The 22,246-nt window shown below is 44.7% G+C and overlaps 1 protein-coding gene across 4 annotated transcripts in view; it reads right to left on the bottom strand.

Moving 5' to 3' along the window:
- Positions 1-14,467: 14,467 nt before the first annotated feature.
- Positions 14,468-22,246, bottom strand: part of LRRC32 (leucine rich repeat containing 32) — a 101,217-nt gene continuing 93,438 nt past the window's right edge. For all 4 annotated transcript variants that reach the window (XM_056561168.1, XM_056561169.1, XM_056561166.1 and 1 more), the window contains exon 3: positions 14,468-16,985. In XM_056561168.1, coding sequence (XP_056417143.1) covers positions 15,096-16,985 — 1,890 coding nt within the window. In that variant the 3' untranslated portion in view covers positions 14,468-15,095. The remainder of the gene's footprint in view (positions 16,986-22,246) is intronic.

Genomic DNA, 22,246 nt, shown 5'->3' with positions numbered 1-22,246 from the left:
CCCGACACTTTGGAATTCAACACTCCTAATGTTCGACCGCCTGCACCAACAAGAAAAAGCCGTCAACTAATATTTGTATGACCGGGGTGCTAGGACATCATCTGCGGAGCTGGAAATTTTTTTGCCACGTTACTGGAGGCTCATGCATCCTTTTGAGGAGGTGACAAACCTGGTCATTCGCACCGAAGGCACTATCAGCGACATCATACTGTTTGTTTTGCTCCTGGAGCGTGCCCTGCGAAGAGTGCTGGATCAGGCAGTAGATGAGCGTGAAGAGGAAGAGTTGTGGACACCATCAGCACCAGAAACAGCCTTATCAGCATCGCTTGCTGGACCTGCGGCAACGCTGGAAGAGGATTGTGAGGAAGAGGAGTAAGAGGAGGAATGTGGCTTTGAAGAGGAGGAGGAAGACCAACCACAGCAGGCATCCCAGGGTGCTCCTTGTCACCTATCTGGTTCCTGTGGTGTTGTACGTGGCTGGGGGGAAGAAGATTATACCTTCCCTGACATCACTGAGGACGAGGAACGGGACATGAGTAGCTCGGCATCCAACCTTGAGCAAATGGGGTCTTTCATGCTGTCGTGCCTGTTGAGGGACCCTCGTATAAAAAGGATGAAGGAGAACGACCTGTACTGGGTGTCCACGCTACTAGACCCCCGGTATAAACATAAAGTGCCTGACATGTTACCGCATTACAGCAAGGCGGAAAGGATTCAGCAGGTCCAAAATAAATTAAGAAGTATGCTGTACACAGCGTATAAGGGTCATGTCACAGCACAACAGGAATCTAACAGGGGAAGAGGTGAAAGTAATCCTCCTCCTCCTCCCACGAACACGCCAGCAAGGAAAGGATGCTTTACAGACATGCTGTTGATGGAGGACATGCAGAGCTTTTTAAGTCCTACACATCGCCACAGCCCTTCGGGGTCCACCATCAGAGAACGAATTGACCGATAGGTAGCAGACTACCTGGCCTTAACCGCAGATATCGACACTCTGAGGAGCGATGAACCCCTTGACTACTGGGTGTGCCGGTTTGACCTGTGGCCTGAGCTATCCCAATTTGCGCTCGAACTTCTGGCCTGTCCCGCTTCAAGTGTCCTGTCAGAAAGGACCTTCAGTGCAGCAGGAGGTATTGTCACTGAGAAGAGGAGTCGCCTTGGTCAAAAAAGTCTCAACTTTCTTAAGATGAATGAGGGATGGATCCCAAAGGGACTGACACTGGGCGATACATTTGACTGAACAGATGACCTGCCTTGGGCTAAAAATGGTCCACACACTGCTGTATTTGAACTCTGAATGCCGGATGACTTGCGTGACTTATCCGCCACCAACTATGGTTCAAGCCGCAATGTTTTAGGGCACTTTCTGCCTGGTGAAACAAACAGAAATTTTTCTGGCCGCTGCTACAGAAGCGGCTGCAACAATGCCAAATTTTTCAGGCATGTGTACATGCCTAATTTTTCTGGTACTCTCTGCTGACATCTCTGTCCATTTTAGCAACCGTGGATATTAGATGTATGCTAAGGGTAGCATGGTGGCTCAGAGGTTAGCACTGCTGCCTTGGGTTCAAATCCCACTATGTGCTGCCTAATATGGGGGAACCTATGTGCTGTCTAAAGGGGGAGAATCTAACTATGTGCTGCCTAAAGGGAGGCTCTAACTATGTTCTGCCTATTATGGGGGAATCTATGTGCTGCCTAAAGGGGGGAATCTAACTATGATGCCTAAACGGGGACTCTATGTGCTGCCTAAAGGGGGCTAAAGCACGTTATTCCAAACCATTTAGGAATAATAGGTGATTTATGCCCTTTATGGATTAAAACAAGACTCTGTATCAACTATGTAATTTTCCATGTGAGTTTTGCCATGGATCCCACTCCAGCATACCATAGTCCAGGTATTAGTCCCCTTGAAACAACTTTTTAATCACTATTGTGGCCAGAAAGAGTCCCTGTGGGTTTTAAAATTTGCCTGCCCATTGAAGTCAATGGCGCGTTCGCGGTTCGCGAACCGAAAATGTTATGTTCACGACATCACTACTTACTGGCATGAGGCTGTAGGTAGGCTTGAGGCCTCCAGATGTGCTGGACATTAACTCTGAGACATCTGGTCTTTACTGTGCCTCAGTAGGAAGTATGGTGAAAGAGAGAGATTACAATGGCTCCCCCCTCTTATAAAGGAGGCTGAGCCAGAAGCCCATAGGTCAAGCTGCAGGTCACCTGGTTAGCTGGTGCTCTCTGGGTAACAAACACATCATATGAACACATTATCATGTGACTAACTCAAAGGTCCTTAACCCCTTAAGGACCAGGCCCATTTTGACCTTAAGGACCAGACCAATTTTATGTTAGCATTTTCGTTTTTTTCCTCCTCGCCTTCTAAAAATCATAACTCTCTTATATTTCCATCCACAGACCCATATGAGGGCTTGTTTTTTGCGTCACCAATTGTACTTTGTAGTGACATCACTTATTTTACCATAAAATGTACGGCGCAACAAAACAAATATTATATATGTGGGAAAATTTAAAAGAAAACCGCAATTTAGCAAATTTTGGAAGGTTTTGTTTTCACGCTGTACACTTTCCGGTAAAAATAACACGTTTTCTTTATTCTGTGGGTCAATGCGATTAAAATGATACCCATGTTATATGCTTTTCTATAATTGTACCGCTTAAAAACAAATCTCAAACCATTTTAACAAAATTAGTATGTTTGAAATTGCCTTATTTTGACCACCTATAACTTTCTAATTTTTCTGTATATGGGGCGATATGAGGGCTCATTTTTTGCGCCATGAACTGTAGTTTTTATCAGTACCACTTTTGTTTATGTTTTACATTTTATACATTTTTGATAAATTTTTTTGGGAATAAAATGTGACAAAATAGCAGCAATTTTGTACTTTTTAAAAATGTTTTTACGTTTATGCCGTTCACTGTACGGGATAATTAACAATATATTTTAATAATTCAGACTTTTATGCATGCGGTGATACCAAATATGTGTATTAATAATTTTTTTTACGCTTTTTGGGGGGTAAAATGGGAAAAACGGTCGTTTTACTTTTTTATTGGGGGAGGGGATTTTTCAATTTTTTTTTTACTTTTTCCTTTTGCATTTTTTAACTTTTTTTTTAACACTTTTTATGTCCCCATAGGGGACAATTCATAGCAATCATTTCATTGCTAATACTGTTCAGTGCTATGTATAGGACACAGCACTGATCAGTATTATCGGTCATCTTCTGCTCTGGTCTGCTCGTTCTCAGACCAGAGCAGAAGACCCCGGGAGACGGCTGGAGACAGGTGAGGGAACCTCCGGCCGCCATGCTGGATGATCGGATCGCCGTGCCAGCGCTGCGGGCGATCCGATCATCCATTCCAAGTACCTCAATGCCGCAGATGCCGTGATCTGTATTGATCACGGCATCTGAAGGGTTAATGGCGGACATTACTGGCGGGTCCCTGGCTGCTGATAGCAGCCGGGACCTACCGGGCATGACGCGAGCATCGCTCCGGTGCTCGCCATCATGGCGGTGCGTAAATGTACGTCATGGTGCGGAAAGTACCACATCACCATCTCGTACATTTACGTCCATTGTCGTTAAGGGGTTAAAGGCCCTTTATACATAACACACATAACACTATACATAATATATATTACTATGGGGAGACACTGCAGGAGAGTCCCAAGGACACAGGGGGACTCAACCTGACAGGTCCTAGGTACTGTTCGGGACTATATCCCGTACTGGGACATCACAAAATCCCATGACCATGGGTGCACAATCTTATAGAAATCATGTGCAGTTCACTACTAGTCATTAGGGATTAGCTCCAACCATCGGCCTCAGCTCTTCAGAATCCGCAGACTCCTAAACTCTCTGGGGAAGAATGTTGTATAAAAACATTTGGTTCCCTTCGTGTCTGGGATCCATTCGGACACATCTGTTGTGCAGTTATTTGCATACTCAAGACGTCCTATTTTAATACGGCTACGAAGGATCCCCCTCCTCCATTTTTTTGTTTCCACTTCACTTCTACTTAGTGGGAATTGTTTCCCATGAATCAAGGAGCGATCTGCAGTGACTTCTTCTCTCCTCGCGGTGACGTCACGGTCATTGGAGATTTCAGTGCGGCTCATGTTTGTCTGGGGCACGCCACCAAAATAAACACGTATTGTAATCAAAGGCCGGAGCTATTTTTACGCAACGTCTAAAATTAAAGAGGTACTCTGCAGAAAAACATCTATCCAATAGATAGGGGATAAGATGTCTGATCGCAGGGATCCTGCCGCTGGGGACCCCCACGATCTCTGACACGGCACCCTAGTCGGATGACTGTTGACTACAGCTGCCACGACCCCTCCATTCATGTCTATGGGAGGAGGCGGGACGGCTACGTAGTAGCCGTCCCGCCCCCTCCCATAGACATGAATGGAGGGGGCATGGTGGGACGTCATGAACACGGAAGCTCCCAGAGATCGCGGTGGTCCCCAGTGGCGGGATCTCTCGATCAGAGATCTTATCCTCTATCCTTTGGACAGGAGATAAGATGTTATTCGGCGAAGTACCCCTTTAAATCATGTCCAAAACAGACCCTTATTTTCCCCTGCAGCCCACTGTGGCAAAATTTATTTTTTTGCTTATATATTGCAGCAAAGGCTAGAATTATAGAATAATGTAGAGGTTATTGTGTATGCCTTGTGGTTACCTGTTTTCGCTGTTGTGGCAGGCATGGGGTATTCAGCCATACTGATTGCAATTTTATCCATGAAATTATTTCCTAATGTTGCCTACATTTCATCCCATGAATCATCTGGCTTTGCAGAGAGAGGGGGTGGAGTCGGATCATTTCACCTGGTCATCTCATTAGACTGCTGGGGCTGTAGGTCACCCAGGTTGATTGAACCATTGAACCACATCCCAGTATAATTTCTCCAACAATAAAAACACCTTTGACCCCATGTGGCACCAAACCAGCCTTTGGGACATCGCCATTCCTCAACCTATCATGCACCAGCAATAGACACTTCATGTAATGTCTGTTTATCTGTATTTTGTGTTTTCTGCTTTGGGTCCTGCTCAGACATTAGGTTTATGTCTGAACAGTTTTTGTGTGAATTCTCCCTGGGATGGAAAGAGTTAACCTTCCTTTCTTCAGCACTGGGAGTGGATATAAGCCCAGTTCAGCTGGTCCCATTGCTGGTGTTTAGACCTGTATTCTGGCCATGTTGGCTTGATGTTCACTATGTCTGTCTGTGCACATATCCTGAGTTTTAACCATGGTTATCTGTCCTGTTGGATATATAGATTTTAGTCTGCTTTGTTTTAGTACATTTGTCGGGTTTTAGTATTTGTGTATAATCGTTCTGCATTTGCTTTGTGTTGCCTTAGTCTGTATTCACACTGTGTGTTTTGTTAGTCCTGCTTTGACCTTGTTTAATCCCAGATCTCCTAGGATAGAATCCTGTTCAGAGCCTTGTGCTAATCCATCTATCTAGGAGTGAGTGAGTCTTGTGCCTATACACGTTTGCTTGTATTTAGGATTTTTGTTTCCTCCTAGGCTAGTATCCTGATCACTCGGTGGAGAGTGCCCGCTGGCTAGGAGCCTATTTGTCTTTAGTATTGATGTCCCTCCATGCTTGGAGTAGGGTGTCTAGTGTGTTCTTTGTCCAGTGTGAACAGTGTTCTAGATTTCCTGACATTCAGTTAACCTGTTCATCCCCTGCATCTCCTGGTTTTGTCTACTGTAAACTTATCCCCATATCTAGTCTTGTTGTTATTATCATATCTGCCGTTAATCTTTATTCCGGTTTCTGAACTGTATGATAGTATGCTATATCCTGCCTTGTTTATATTTATATAGCTATTTGTTGGTTTCGTTATGTTCCTGACTTGTTTCCTGATATGTACAGTTGGTTTGTTTTGTTTGACTCGCATGCCCATGCACTTCAGCGCAGGAAGGGACCTGCTCCAAGTTGTCTATCCGTCATTTAGAGCAGATGGGCAAGTAGGCAGGGAGAGTGGTTTATAGGGAAAGCTTAGGGCTCGCTTCTCCTTGCAGACCCCCCCCCCCCGTTCATGACACCTTACTAATGTCAGTCCAGGATCATGGGTGGTATGGTGGCAAAAAGGGAATTACTGCTACTTTTGTCCAATTGGGCTGTAGGTTGACACGGGCCACTCCAGGGGAAATACAATTGGAATAATATCCATACTTACACAATTGGAACAATGGGCAGCCCTATCGCTTGTACTGCTTATGAAGACCCAAAAAACGCCCACAACATGGACATGTTTGTGAAAGGTCTGCATAAACTTGCCTCCTGGTTAATGGAATTTTGTCAAAATCAGATCTCCTGGCAAGTATGCCTTTTATGCACCAGCTCAGGCTCATATCATAAACTTGGCGAGGACCTGGGGGGGTCAGAATATTACAGTTCACACTTAAGTATTGAGTACATGGACTCCCTGGTACTGCTTAACCCCTTAAGGACACAGGGCGTACCTGTACGCCCATGGGAATTCCGGTCCCCGCCGCGTGCCGGGCAGGGATTGGACCGGGATGCCTGCTGAAATCATTCAGCAGGCACCCCGTGCAAACCCTTGGGGGGGGGGGGCTCCTGAGACCCCCCCATATCGGCGATTGCCACAAATTGCCGCTCAATTCAGATTGGCGATTTGCGGCGATTCCGGGCTGATCGGGTCTCTGGTGACCCGATCACCCGGAATATAGGGATGATGACAGCCCTGATCATCAGTTCGTGCAGAGCGGGGGAAGATGGCATCGACAGTTGCGGGGAACAGCATGGCGGGGGGACCGGCGGCAGATACCTTAGACCGGGGACCAGCGGCAGGCAAATGGAGGCGGTGGCGTCAGAGGCACAAGTGAAGATCACTGTAAAGTGATCATCACTGCTGCTTCTAGGAGTTTCAAAACTACAACTCCCAGCATGCCTAGACAGCCTTTGGCATGCTGGGAGTTGAAGTTTTGCAACATCTGGTGGGCCACAGTTTGGAAACCGCTGTGCAGTGGTCTTCAAAACTGTGTCCTTCCAGATGTTGCAAAATTACAACTCTCAGCATGCCCAGACAGTCCAGGCATGCTGGGAGTTGTAGATCTGTAACATCTGGCCCTTCAGATGTTGCAGAACTACAACTCCCAGCACCCCTGGACAGTTGTAGTTTTTCAACATCTGAAGGTTTGTCTCCCCCCCCCCTCCCCAAGTGAATATACAGGCTACATTCACACAGGGGGTGTTTACAGTGAGTTTCTCGCTTCAAGTTTGAGATGCAGCAGATTTTCCACTGCAGCTCAAACTCCCAGCGGGAAACTCGCTGTGAAATTTTTCATTTTCAGGTCCAAATTTATTGAAAATTCGTCAAACACCTGTGGGGTGTTGAAGCTCACTGTACCCCTTGTTTCATTCCTTGAGCGGTGTCATTTCCCAAATAGTGTTTCATGTGGGGTGTTTTTCGCTGTTCTGGCACCATAGGGGCTTCCTAAATGTGACATGCCCCCCAAAAACCATTTCAGCAAAATTCGCTCTCCAAAACCCCATTGTCGCTCCTTCTCTTCTGAGCCCTCTACTGCGCCCACCGAACACTTGAAATACACCTATGTGGTATTTCCTTACTTGAGAGAAATTGAGTTACAAATTTTGGGGGCTTTTTCTCCTTTTACCCCTTGAAAAATAAAAAAATATGGGTCTACAAGAACATGCGAGTGTAAAAAATGAAGATTTTTAATTTTCGTCTCCACGTTGCTGCTATTCCTGTGAAACACCTAAAGGGTTATCACACTTTCTGAATGTCATTTTGAATACGTTGAGGGGAGCATTTTTCATAATGGGGTCCATTATGGGGTATTTCTAGCATAAAGACCCTCAAATTCAACCTTTAAAACTGAACTGGTCCCAGAAAAATTCAGATTTTGAAATTTACGTAAAAAATTGGAAAACTGCTGCTGAACTTTGAAGCCCTCTGATGTCTTCAAACATGTCAACTTTATGATGCCAATATAAAGTAGACATATTGTATATGTGAATAAATATATAATTTATTTGGGATGTCCACTTTCCTTACAAGCAGAGAGCTTCAAAGTTATAAAAATGCAAAATTTTCAAATTTTTCATGAAATTTTTGAATTTTTCACCAAGAAATGATGCAAGTATCGACGAAAATTTACCACTAACATAAAGTAGAATATGTTGTGAAAAAACAATCTCGGAATCAAATTTATAAGTAAAAGCATCAGAGTTATTAATGCTTAAAGTGACAGTGGTCAGATGTGCAAAAAATGCTCCGGTCCTTAAGGTGAAAATAGGCTTAGTCATTAATGGGTTAAAGTGGTACTCCGCTCCTTGCCGGATGACTGGCGATGCCGACAGAGGCTAATGACGTCATAGTCACGCCCAGCTTGTGGTGTCACGCCCACGCCCCCACAATGCAAGTCTATGGGAGGGGGCGTGACTGCCGCCACGCCCCCTCTCATAGACTTGCATTGAGGGGGCATGGCCGTGACGTCACGAGCAGGGCGTGGCTGTGACGTCACGAGTAGGAGTAAGAGTCATGAGCCTCTGGCGCTGCACCCGACTCTCTAAACGAATGCCAGGTGCAACAGGGAGATCGTGGGGGTCCCCAGCGGAGGGCCCCCCGCGATCAGACATCTTATCCTCTATTCTTTATATAGGGGATAAGATGTCTAGGGGCGAAGTACCCCTTTAACCCCTTAAGGACACATGACGTACTGGAACGTCATGTGTCCACTCCCGATCTATAACGCGGGGCCACGGCGTCATAGCGGTTTGGGCTCAGCCTCTAACAACGGCCGGGACCCGTGGCTAATAGCGCGCGGCATTGATCGCTGTGCCGCGCGCTATTAACCCTTTAGACGCGGCGTTCAAAGTTGAACGCCGCGTCTAAAGTGAAACCGAAAGCATGCCGGCTAGCTCAGTGGGCTGTTCGGGATAGCCGCGGTGAAATCGCGGCATCCCGAACAGCTGACAGGACAGCGGGAGGGCCCCTACCTGCCTCCTCGCTGTCCGATCGCCGAATGACAGCTCAGTGCCTGAGATCCAGCTCAGTGCCTGAGATCATGCGGCAGAATCATCGATCACTGGTTTCTTATGAGAAACCAGTGATCAATGTAAAAGATCAGTGTGTGCAGTGTTATAGGTCCCTATGGGACCTATAACACTGCAAAAAAAAAGTGCAAAAAAAAAGTGAATAAACATCATTTAACCCCTTCCCTATTAAAAGTTTGAATCACCCCCCTTTTCCCATAAAAGAAAAAACACAGTGTAAATAAAAATAAAAATAAACATAAATGGTATCGCCGCGTGCGGAAATGTCCGAATTATAAAAATATATCGTTAATTAAACCGCACGGTCAATGGCGTGCGCGCAAAAAAATTCCAAAGTCCAAAATAGTGCATTTTTGGTCACTTTTTATATCATGAAAAAATGAATAAAAAGCTATCAATAAGTCCTATCAATGCAAAAATGGTACCGTTAAAAACTTCAGATCACGGCGCAAAAAATGAGCCCTCATACCGCCCCATACACGGAAAAATAAAAAAGTTATAGGGGTCAGAAGATGACAATTTTAAACGTATAAATTTTTCTGCATGAAGTTATGATTTTTTCCAGAAGTGCGACAAATTCAAACCTGTATAAGTAGGGTATCATTTTAATCATATGGACCTACACAATAAAGGTAAGGTGTCATTTTTACCGAAAAATGTACTACGTAGAAACGGAAGCCCCCAAAAGTTGCAAAATGGCGTTTTTTTTTTTCAATTTTGTCTCACAATGATTTTTTTTCCCATTTCACCGTAGATTTTTGGGCACAATGACTGACGTCATTACAAAGTAGAATTGGTGGTGCAAAAAATAAGCCATCATATGGATTTTTAGGTGCAAAATTGAAAGAGTTATGATTTTTTAAAGGCAAGGAGCAAAAAACGAAAATGCAAAAACGGAAAAAACCCCGGTCCTTAAGGGGTTAATATCCACAAATACCAAACCATGAGGAATGTGAAGACCCTATGGGTTGCTTTCCCTTTATTTTCCAATGACCCGCAGATCAATTCTCTCCTATTTGCTAGTTCTTTGGTGTTTGTAGAGTAGGGGGAAACCAATTTAGGAGCCGAAGCTGGACCCTCATCTTCAGTGACTCATAGCAAATAACAAACAAAGGTGCTCCAGCTCACCACCACGTACCAGTGCTCGGATCTATGCCCGGCAGGACATTTCATTGCAGAACAAACAAACGATGATCCAGCATGGACATGGATAAAACCAACCATATCATCAGACGCGTTTCGAGCGCATGCGCTCTTCTTCGGTGATCACCGAAGAAGAGCGCATGCGCTCGAAACGCGTCTGATATGGTTGGTTTTATCCGTGTCCAGTGACCTTCAATAAAGCTATTTCGTTTTTGCAAGTGCTGGATCATCGTTTTTTTGTACTCATAGCAAATACATGGGTGGCATCTAGGTCTTACGTGAAGTTGAGGGTCCGCACCAACAAAGGGTCTACAACGGAAAAGATTAACATAGTTTTATTGGCTGAAAGATTCATATGATGTAACCAGAGATCTGGGTTGTATAATGTACTCTGGCCCGGATCCAGAAAACCTTCTTCTTCACATTTTAGATGTCAAGCATGTATACATTATGTGGAGGCCCACCGCTCCGGATTGTTCACACAACGTTCAGCTCATGCTTCGAACCCTTCTAAAACCTCCCCTAATTTCTTGGAGTTTGCTTGTATTATCCAAAACCTCCCCCAATTTCTTGGCGTTTGCTTGTATTATCCAAAACCTCCCCCAATTTCTTGGAGTTTGCTTGTATTATCCAAAACCTCCCCCAATTTCTTGGAGTTTGCTTGTATTATCCATACACTTCTAGTTAGTAAATTCACAAGGGGACATATGCTGTAAATGTCGTCTGTGATGGTCCAATGGTGGTGACAAGAATGTTGGAGCAATGGAAATAACTTGTTTGCAATATTACAACTAAAAATAAAGAGGTCTCAGAATAAAGGAGATGGTCAGATTACAAAAACATGGCTGCTTGCTTCCTACAACAGCGCCATGCCTGGTGGTGTGTGGTATTGCAACTTATCCCTGTTCACATCAATGAAGATAAACTGGACTACCAGCCAAAGCTATGGACAGGAGTAGAACTGTTTGTAGAAGACTGCATCCATGTTTTTCTTATCCCGGACAACTCTTTTTCCCGTGGAAAACTTTTTTTTTTTTTTTTTAAACAACTGGTGCCAAAAAGTTAAACAGATTGGTAAATCACTTTTATTAAAAATAATCTTAATCCTTTCAGTACTTTTTAGGGGCTGTTTACTAAAGAGAAATAAAAAAAAAGAAATGCATTTCCTCTGATGTCATGACCACAGTGCTCTCTGCTGACCTCTGCTGCCCATTTTAGGAACTGTCCATAGCAGCATATGTTTGCTATGGGGATTTTCTCCTGCTCTGGACAGTTCCTAAAATGGACAGCAGAGGTCAGCAGAGAGCACTGTGGTCATGACATCAGAGGAAATGCATTTCTTTTTTTTTATTTCTCTTTAGTGTACAGCCCCTAAAAAGTACTGGAAGGATTAAGATTTTTTAAAGGGGTACTTTGCCCCTAGACATTTTATCCCCTATCCAAACAATCTCGGCTGCCGCCCCCAGACATCCAGTGCACGGAGCGAACTTCACTCCATCATGCCAGATGACTGACGATGCGGGGCAGAGGCTCATTACATCATGGCCACGCCCCCTTAATGCAAGTCTATGGGAGGGGAGCGGGGCGTGGCCATGACGTCACGAGCCTCCGGCACTGCACCCGATGCTCTAAACGAACGCCAGGTGCAGCAGGGAGATTCCCGGGGTCCCCAGCAGCGGGACCCCAGTGATCAGACATCTTATTCCCTATCCTTTGGATAGGGGATAAGATGTCTAGGGGCGGAGTACCCCTTTAAAAACTGGGCCAATTTTTTTCGCTGTCGCCCTTTCGTTGTCTTTCCCCTCTGGCCCTTTAATGGCAATAACTCAAATAAATAAATATATAAATACCGGTGCTTATATAGATTAAAAACGTATAATTTATTAATAAATACAGGACTTAAAAAAGTCCTGTATTTATTAATAAATTATACATTTTTAATCTATATAAGCACCGGTATTTATTTATTTATTTATTTATTTATTGCGGTTTATTTTACCTTATATATGGTCTGCAGGGACCCATATAAAATACCTGGCAGCTAATCTAGAGTATTAGGAAGCGCTGGTATAAAAGATACAGCAATAACTCTTAGCTTTTCATCTACAGACTCATATAAGGGCTTGTTTTTTGCTGGACCAATTGTACTTTGTAATGTCTTTGGTCATTTTTCCATAACATATGCTCCAAAACGAGAAAAATAATATTTGTGAGGTAAAATTGAAATAATAAGCAATTTAGCAAATTTGGGGGGATTTCTTATTTACGCCTTTCACTGTGTGGTAAAACTAAGATTTAATCTTAATATTTTTATACTTTTTATATTTTAATACTTTCCCTAATCCCCCTCCCCATCTGTCCCTGGCACTAACTATCTCTATCCCTGTATTTATTTTTATGTAAAACCTCATTTAATTACCTTTCTAATAGCATCTTCGGTAGCTCAGTGTTGAGCTGTTTGCCAGGGCAGGAAGTGGGCGTGGCACGGCAGGCGCGACGTCATCTGAAGCCTGGCCGGCCGTCTTCCTGCACTGAGAAGATGGAGATGCAGGGGGCGGGGATATTTAAATTACGTGCATCGCGCGCACGAGCACTGTGCTTGCTCTCTGCCTGTTTCATATACAGGCAGAGAGCGAGCTGAGGACGCGCATTTCCGACCACGCTGGACCACGCTGCCCGGCCAGCAGTGGTTCGAACGTGCCCGACGTGATTGGGGGAAAATGATTCCTGGACCATGTAGGGTGACACCTAGTGGCCAGGATTTCAAATGTAAAATAAAGTGTGAAAGATAGATTTATTTTTTAATGACATATATTAGAAAGATTTTTATTTAGGCATAATCTATTGAATGAAAAAAAAATGATGTTTAATGAGAGTACCCATTTAAGTCGGGCCGATAAACAATACCTAATTTGTATAGTTTTCATCATGTTTTACTAATTTCTAAAATTTCTAAACTGTTTAGAAAGATTGTTCTTAACGGACAATTTCTGACCCTATAACTTTGTTAGTTTTTTTTGTTTAACGGGCTGTTTTTTTGTGCCGTGATCTGTAGTTCGTGCCGTGATTTTTGTTCTGTGATCTTATAGGGGTACCATTGTGGTATTGATCAGACTTTTTGATTGCTTTTTACTTTATCTTTTCTGGGATATGATGTGATAAAAAACTCAATTTTGGGGTTTGGTATTTTTTTTTTTTACATTTATATTTACCATACATTATGATCCCACTGAGTAGCCCTAGTCTAGTATTTAGACGCACCTACAGTAGATTGGCTACCCTACTGGGGTACAGCCTGTTGTAACAAGGGCCTATAGGTGGAATAACCATGGAAAAGTTTCCAGTTTGGCACACATTATTAACTAACTAGATAGGCATCGTCTGGTCACCTGGTTGTAACGGTCTTACCATAACGGCTGAGTAGTGGATCCGCTGTCCTGTGTGAACTATGGCTGACCCATACCAGGGAGCGGAGTCTAAGGTGCCGCTGGTTTTCACCAGAGCCTGTCGCAAAGCGGTAAGGAGGCAAAGAAGCATAGTCGGGTCACAGGCACAAGGTCAGGAGGCAGGCAGCAAAGGAGCAAGGTCAGGTCACAGGCTGGAGGTCAGGAACACTAATATGGCACACACACTAACGCTTTCTCTAAGGCACTAAGCACGAAGATCCGGCACCATGATAGGGAGGTGCCGGACTTATATAGAGTCCACCCAACAGGCGACCAATTATGGGCGTACTGGGCCTTTAAATCTAGCAACGCCGATGCACGCGCCGGCAAAGCACAGAAGCAGGAAGGCCGGGGATAGCAGGAGGTAAGGAGATGACAGGGGCGCGTCCCACATAGTGAGTTCCCGAGCCGCCGCAGGAGCTAGACGGGGTGCACTCATGCCTGGTACACGTGTGTGGAAGCGTCCCGCACTGCAAGTCACGGGACCACCCATGTCAGGGGAGAGGGAGTGCTCACAGCCAGAATGAATGGCCAGAGCGCTGCACATAACACTGGTCTTTATGCTATAATGTTTTGGGTGTTGGGATAAGGACACGTATCAGGTTAAATCTCCTTTTTCGGAAACTTCAACAATGGCCAACATTTCATACATTATGATGCAGGTCCCATCAGTTTTGCAATGTAAAAACACATAATAACCACCTGAGCTTTATAAATGATTTCCTTTATATTGTAACCTGCCATAGGAAGCACAAAATAAAGAATTATCTCCAACCCCCCCCCCAAGAAAAAAACATATGTTCCCGCAGCAATGCAAAACAGTTCATCATTACTGTACAGAGACCATCACCAACAATGGTGACAATAATACATTCATCATTTCTTAAAATTTTTTGGAGAGATCTCGAATAAAGTCAGTTGATTTACAATGATGGAGATGAAACATAAAGGGGTACTTCGTTGCTAGACATCTTATCCCCTATGCGAAGTATAGGGGATAAGATGTCTGATTGCGGGGTCCGGCTGCTGGAATCCCCCGTGATCTCCATGCAGACACCCGGTGTTCTGAACATTATGTTCAGACCGCTGGGTTCTGGAGGCCATGGTGGTGATGTTACGCCCCATCGTGACATCATACCATGCCCCCTCCATTCATGTCTATGGGAGGGGGCGGCGTGACATCTATCACGCCCCCTCCCATAGACATGAATGGAAGGGGTGTGGTGTGACGTGACATCACGACCAAGGCCTCCCGAATCCAGCGTCCTGAACATAACCGGACGCTGAGACCCCGCAATCAGACACCTTATCCCCTATGTCTAGCAATGGAGTACCCCTTTAAGGTCAAGCGTCTGCCGTAAAGTACTTTTGACATGTTCTCATCGAGGACCCTAAGCAGCAGATCCTTCATATTAAGCTTTAAATTGCTGGTTAACTCTTTGCTTGCAGTAAAATCCTAAAAATCCAAGACCTATGGCGGTAAACAGTAAGACCAGAGCTATGGTTATAATGATAACTATGTTCATGTCCTTCATGTCCTCTTCTTCACAGTTATGGAAATCATTCTGGCCCAGGAGGATCTCTACTCTTTCACCATTAGAGTTATGACACATGGTGGCATCTAGACCTACGATGCTTGCCATGTTCCTTCTGACCATATGGGTGATCCAAGAGTTTTCGCAGCAGCTGAGGGGGTTTCCATACAAGGAAAGGGTCTTTAAAGTGTTTTCCAAGACAGGGATATTGCTATCCTTGAGATTGCTGAAGCTGTTGTTACTCAAGTCGAGTGTCTCCAAATGACAATTTTTGTTCCAAGGAGGTAGCCACGTCAATTGGTTTCCAGAGAGGTTCAGATACTTAAGTTGGACTAGACAAGGCAAGTCAACATTCAGCTGAACGAGAGAATTATCTTCAACATGTAGAACTTCAAGAGAACCTTCCAATCCCTTCAAGGCATTTGGGTTAATGGTAAGGCCAAGGTTCATGGAGATGTCAAGAAAAGCCAAGGGCGTGCCATAAAACGCGTATTGTGGTAACATTCCCAACGTGTTCTGTCGAAGGTTCAAATATTGTAAAGTCGGGATGTGATAGAAGAATGAACACCCATAGGGCCCTTGGAAGCTTACTTCTCCCAAGTCCATGCCACATAAGTCAACATTATTGTTTTGAAGGTTAATGGTGGCAATACTGGGGAGATTTTGGAAGCTCCTTGACTTGACCACCTGAAGTTGGTTATTTTGTAAGTGAAGAACTTGTAAGGATGTCAATGAGCCGGAACCCAGGGACATGTTCTGGAGGGAATTCTCACTCAGATCCAGTTCCTCCAAGGAGTTCAGTCTAACTTTGTCTCCAAATTGAAAACACTGAAGACAATTTCTGCTCAGATTGACAAATTTCAGCATGGGCATGGTGGTGAAGAAGTCTTCAGCGATGGACTGGATGTTATTGTAGCTCAAGTCTAGATGGGTAAGTTTTAGTAGGTCAACCATACTTGCATTCCTTCCACCATCTTCTTCTAACCAACTGTATTCCTTCGGAGATGTCTCTTCGTCGCACCGGATAAAGTTCATGGAAAGGTTCAAGAAAACAATGTGGTTGGCATTTGGGAATACCGGAAAACGTACCAGTTTGTTGTCACTGAGGTCAACGTCTCGTAGCTGATATTCTTCATCGGATTCGGATGTGTAGAAGGACTGTAGACTGTTTTTACTGAGATTTAGACTTCGGAGTTGGGGGAGGTTGAATTGGGATATGCAGGTGACGGAATTCAAGGCGAGATTCATTTTTTTGAGATGAATGAGGTGCTCGAAAGAACCTTCCTCTATGTCCATGATGATGTTATTGTGAAGATCGAGTTCTTCTAAGAGCGGAGTACCCAAAAACATTTCTGGAGAGATCATGGTGATGCTGTTTCCTGACAGAGAAAGGTAGCGGAGATGAGGAGCGTGTTCTAGAAAGTATCCGATCATATCTGTATACAAGCTATTCCTCGACAGGTCCAACTTTTGGACGATAGGTAGGAGACCTATGCCCGGTGACTGATAGCTCACAAATCTGTCCAAATAGTTGTCAGCCAGATTGATTTCTTTCAGATAGACCATGTCCGCAAAGGTATCAGGCTGGATATAGTGTATTTTGTTGCTGCTCAGATCCAGAATTTCTATGAAGGAATACACACTCAACTGAGTCTTTGTGAGGTTTCGTAGGTCGTTCTTCGACATATAGAGAACATTAATGCCAGCCGGAAGTCCCAGCGGAATCTCTTGAAAAGACTTGTTCTGACAGTGTGCCGCCATATTGGTCTGTTGGGGAAAGAAGGAAAATGTTTATAGGTGCAACATGGAAGAAGCATTTTACAGAATATATATTTGTTTTCTTTTAGGAATTTAGGGGAATGGATGAAAACTTTGTTGCCGTCATCATTATACAACCTTAATGGGAAAAAAATGTGCAACATCCACAATAACCTCCGACCATGTCCGCAACTTTTAACCAGAGGAAACACTAATGTCATCAAATGGTCACAACCTCAATGTTTTTATCATTTTTAGATGGCCGACTGTATGTTAGTTGGATGAGACGGATCTGCCAAAGTGAGAGCTATTCTTTCTTGGCACCCCTCCTTTCTGGTTTACAGTCATGGCCCTAGAAGAGCCCTTCTTAAAGGGGTACTCCGCTGCTCAGCATTTGGAACAAACTGTTCCGAATGCTGGAGCCGGCACCGGCAGCTCATGATTCCATAGCCCCGCCCCCTCATGACGTCAAGCCCCGTCCCCTCAATGCAAGTCTATGGGAGGGGGTGTGACAGCCGTGATAAGATCATGGTTCCAAAATGGGAACTCTCCCAAGAGAAATGGAGAGATCCATGGATTGGGTCCTTTAACCCATTCATTAACACTATGGTTTCTTCAAAATTGAAACTCTCCCATGTTTAAACCACTCAAAAGGTAGAGAAGTTGGACCAACCTGTGCTTGGGCTCCCACTCTCTGTGAACCAGTAAAGACAATGGTTTCTTTAATCCCGTTAACATTTAACTTACAATTACTAAATGGACCATACCATCTCATCTATAGCTTTGCCATGTTTTCTGAACTTATTCTTTAAGTTATAAGGGAACCAGAAAAAAAAATGATGGAGCTGTCTTGATGACACAACTATTTAAAGGGGAACTCCGGTGGAAAACCTCATCTGGTGCCAGAAAGTTAAACAGATTTGTAAATTACTTTTTTTTTTTAAAACATCTTAATCCTTCCTGTAGTTATTAGCAGCTGTATGCTACATGAGAAATTCTTTTCTTTTTGAATTTATTTTTTGTCTTGTCCACAGTGCTCTCTGCTGACAACTCTGTCCATGTCAGGAACTGTCCAGAGCAGGAGAAAATCCCCATAGTAAACCTATGCTGCTCCGGACAGTTCCTGACATGGACAGAGGTGTCAGCAAAGAGCACTGTGGACAACACAAAAAAGAAATTCAAAAAGAAAAGAATTTCCTCTGTAGTATACAGCTGCTAATAAGTACTGGAAGGATTAAGATTTTTTAATAGAAGTAGTTTACAAATCTGTTTAACTTTCTGGCACCAGTTCATAAAAAATAAATAAATAAAGTTTTCCACTGGAGTACCCCTTTAACGTACTATCAATTAGTGGACCATACCATGTCATTACTAGTTATAGGGGTACTCCAAGTCCTCAAAGTCTACCAGCTGGGACCCCCCTCGATCTTCGGGTCGGCACTGTCGTGCTCTGAACATTTATGTTCAGAATGCCGGCTTCGGGCTTTCGTGTTCATGACGTCACGCCCCCTACATTCATGTCTATGTGAGGGGCTTGAGGGCTGTGGATCAGAAGTACACTGCTGTCACGCCCCCTCCCATAGACATGAATGGGGTGCTGTGACGGCTGTGATCGCCTGTCATCTGGCACGGAGTGGAGTTTGCTCCATGCAGCCGATACTGGGGTGCCACTTCGGAGATCACGGGGGTCCCAGCGGTGACTCCCCTCGATCAGACATCTTTTCTCCTATCCTTTGGATAGGGAATAAGATGTCTAGGGGCTAAGTACCTCTTTAAAGCCACGTTTTCAACACACTGGGTTTTAGGGAGCCAAATAAAACTCCTTTAAGTCAAGAGCCAAGCGGAACTATATAATGGTGCCACCCATCCCCTTTTCCGTCATTTGCAGGAAAGAAGAGTGAAGTGACCCATAGTTTGGGGTGTTCAGCCCTAGTTTGGTTACAACATGCTGACACCCAAAAGGAAGCCAAATGGGACCAACCTGAGCTGGGGTCTCCACTCTCATAATGGCCCCAAAGTAAAGGTAAATATAATCCCTTTACTTAAAGGGGTTCTCCGGTTCTTATACATCTTATCCCCTATCCAAAGGATAGGGGGTAAGATGCCTGATCGCGGGAGTGCTGCCGCTGGGGACCCCCGGGATCTTGCACGCGGCACCCTGTTTGTAATCAGTCCCCAGAGCGTGTTCGCTCCGGGTCTGATTACGGACGACCACAAGGCCGGCGGCGTGTGACATCATGCCGGCAGCGGCGTGTGAAGTCATGCTCCGCCCCTCAATGCAAGCCTACGGGAGGGGGCGTGATAGCTGTCACGCCCCCTCCCGTGGGCTTGCATTGAGGGGCGGAGCGTGATGTCACATGCCGCCGGCCTTGTGGTCGTCCGTAATCAGACCCGGAGCGAACACACTCCGAGGGACTGATTACAAACGGGGTGCCGCGTGCAAGATCCCAGGGGTCCCCAGCGGCAGGACTCCCGCGATCAGGCATTTTATCCTCTATCCTTTGGATAGGGGATAAAATGTCTAAGCACCGGAGAACCCCTTTAACAAAACTTTTGCGCCCTCTAATTGGTTTTGGCTGGAACCTGAACAAAGTAATGGACGCAGCATTTGTTTTCCTACAGAAGTTTAGGCTATTACGCTCCGTGCCTCTTTCTCCTGTTTTCCATAAATGTGGTTATGAACAAATTACAAGCAGAGCCCCAAATACAGAGGGCGGCTCGTGAATCTATCACAGCGCGATCTTCAATACATTGTACATAACATTTGGCAATTCTACAGAAGGATGGAACCAAAATCCCCGTGACCAAAGCTGTGGGAGATCGTGTTAATTGCTGGAGCTGCACAGAGACATCTGCTTCACATGAGGCCCCCGAAAACAGAGGAACCAGATGGGGTTGCATAACACAATCACGTGCTGGATTTACATATGTTCACAATCTAATGCGCTGTATACATGTGGGGGTTTGCATTAACTATGGCAGGTCTGTAAGTCTTAAAGGGGCAGTCACACTATGAAGGATGATGCTGAACCCCCCTGCCTCCATGGTGATTTGGACTGTGTCATCTATTTTATTATTACTTTATTATTACTTGAGTGATGCTTTGCAATCGGTCCAAATTGATGTGTCTCCATCCCTATTGGCATGCGGCTGAGTGAAAGTAAAGGGATTGTCTAACAATGAAAACTAGGTTAACTAACTTCCTAGCCGGGAACTCTAGCCGGGAATTCAGCCAATGCTATATCCATCTCACTTTGTGGGAGGGATTATAGTCAAAACGGTGTAGTGAGAGGGAGACAGAATGGTACTGAACTGCATCATTCTCCCTCTTTAGCTCTGTACCTGTTGTGGTCGGAAGTTTGCTGCCCTATAGTGGAAGCTCTTACATAAGGGATGGTCCAAAATAGAAAATGTCTGCAATAGATTGAAGTTGGACTGGAGCCCAATGTTCTGTCTGGTGTACATCCCGTACTGGACTTCCTGTTCCTGTTTATTGGACACTCTAGCTGGGAATTCAGCAAACTCTAGCTCCCTCCCATTATGTGGGAGGGGTTATAGTCAAAAATGTATAGTGGGAGCCAGAGTTATACTGAACAGCATCTTTCTTCCTCTTCAGCTCTGTACCTGTCATGTCTGAAGCTTGCTGCCCTATAGTGGAAGCTTTTACATAAGGGTTAGTCGAGAAGAGAAAGTTACTTCAATAGACTGGATTTGTCTTAAGCCCATCATCCTGTGTAGTGTACATCCCGTAATGGACTTCCTGATCCTGTGTACGGGGCACTCTAGCCGGGAATTCAGCCAATTCTATCTCCCGCTCACTATGTTGGAGGGGTTATAGTCAAAACGGTGTAGTGAGAGGGAGACAGAATGATACTGAACTTCATTATTCTCCCTCTTCAGCTCTGTACCTGTTGTGGTCTGAAGTTTGCTGCCCTATAGTGGAAGCTCTTACATAAGGGATGGTCCAAAAGAGAAAGTGTCTGCAATAGACTGAAGTTGGACTGGAGCCCAATGTCCTGTCTGGTGTACATCCCGTAATAGACTTCCTGTTCCTGTATATTGGACACTCTAGCTGGGAATTCAGCCAACTCTAGCTCCCTCCCATTATGTGGGAAGGGTTTTAGTCAAGAAGCTGTAGTAGGAGGGATATAGAGTCGTACTGAATAGAATCTTTCTTCCTCTTCAGCTATGTACCTGTCGTGGTCAGAAGTTTGCTGCCCTATAGTGAAAGCTTTTATATTAGGGTTGGTTCAAAAGAGAAAGTTTCTCCAAAAGACTGGAGTTGTCTTAAGCCCAACATCCTGTCTTGTGCACATCCCATAATGGACATTCTAGTCAGGAATTCAGCCAACTTTATCTCCCTCCTACTATGTGGAAGGGGTTATAATCGAGAAGGTGTAGTGGGAATTGGCTGAATTCCTGGCTAGAGTGTCTTTTGGGAAAACTTTAAACTTTCTTCTTCGGACCAACCCTAATAAGAGCTTCCACTATAGGGAAACAAACTTCAGACCACCACCGGTACAGAGCTGAAAAAGAAGAAAGATGCGGATCAGTGCTTTTGCAAGAGCTGTAATGTACCGTAATCTATTCTTTGCCTTCCATGTATACTTTTCATTTTTGTCTTTAGGTTCCTCTATTAGCCAGCCTAGTGTTCCCCAACCAGGGTGCCTCCAGCTGTGGCAAAACTACGACTCCCAGCATGCTCGGACAGCCAAAGGCTGTCCGGGCATGCAGGAAGTTGTAGTTTTGCCAAAGCTGGAGGCACCTTGGTTGGGAAACACTAAGCCAAAGCATAGCGCCGCTACATAGATGATGTATTTTAATAAACAGGTGCTATTTAGTACCACATTTCTCCTGCTGTAACAAGACGTATTCATCTTGGATGAGAACCAGGTATGTGGATTTATGGGTTGATATGTGGAGTTCACATGATTACAACAAGACATACAGAGCATTCTTGAAGGAGATGTTTGTCTAGTGGACACTTTGATGTTCCCCAGTGGAGGCTACAGATGTTGGGAGTGATCGGCCCCAGTTAAAGAATGGGAAATATTTCCATTGAAGATGGACTTTACAATCCAAGAGCAACACTTCCTAAGTAGTCTCTGGAGACCATTGCTGCCTGAGAATTCACTATTTCGTTGTAGTATCAGAAAGGACCCACCAGATGGGGTCACCCAGCCCTCCTGGATGTACATGCCCAGTGCCGCCTTATAATGCCAAGGTATGATGCCGTATTGTAGACCTATTATCCCAGTATGAAGTTAGAG

This window comes from Hyla sarda, chromosome 2 (assembly GCF_029499605.1).
Source record: "Hyla sarda isolate aHylSar1 chromosome 2, aHylSar1.hap1, whole genome shotgun sequence".
NCBI lineage: Eukaryota > Metazoa > Chordata > Amphibia > Anura > Hylidae > Hyla > Hyla sarda.
Note: the sequence above shows the minus strand (reverse complement) of the source record. Positions and strands in the feature narration are given on the sequence as shown.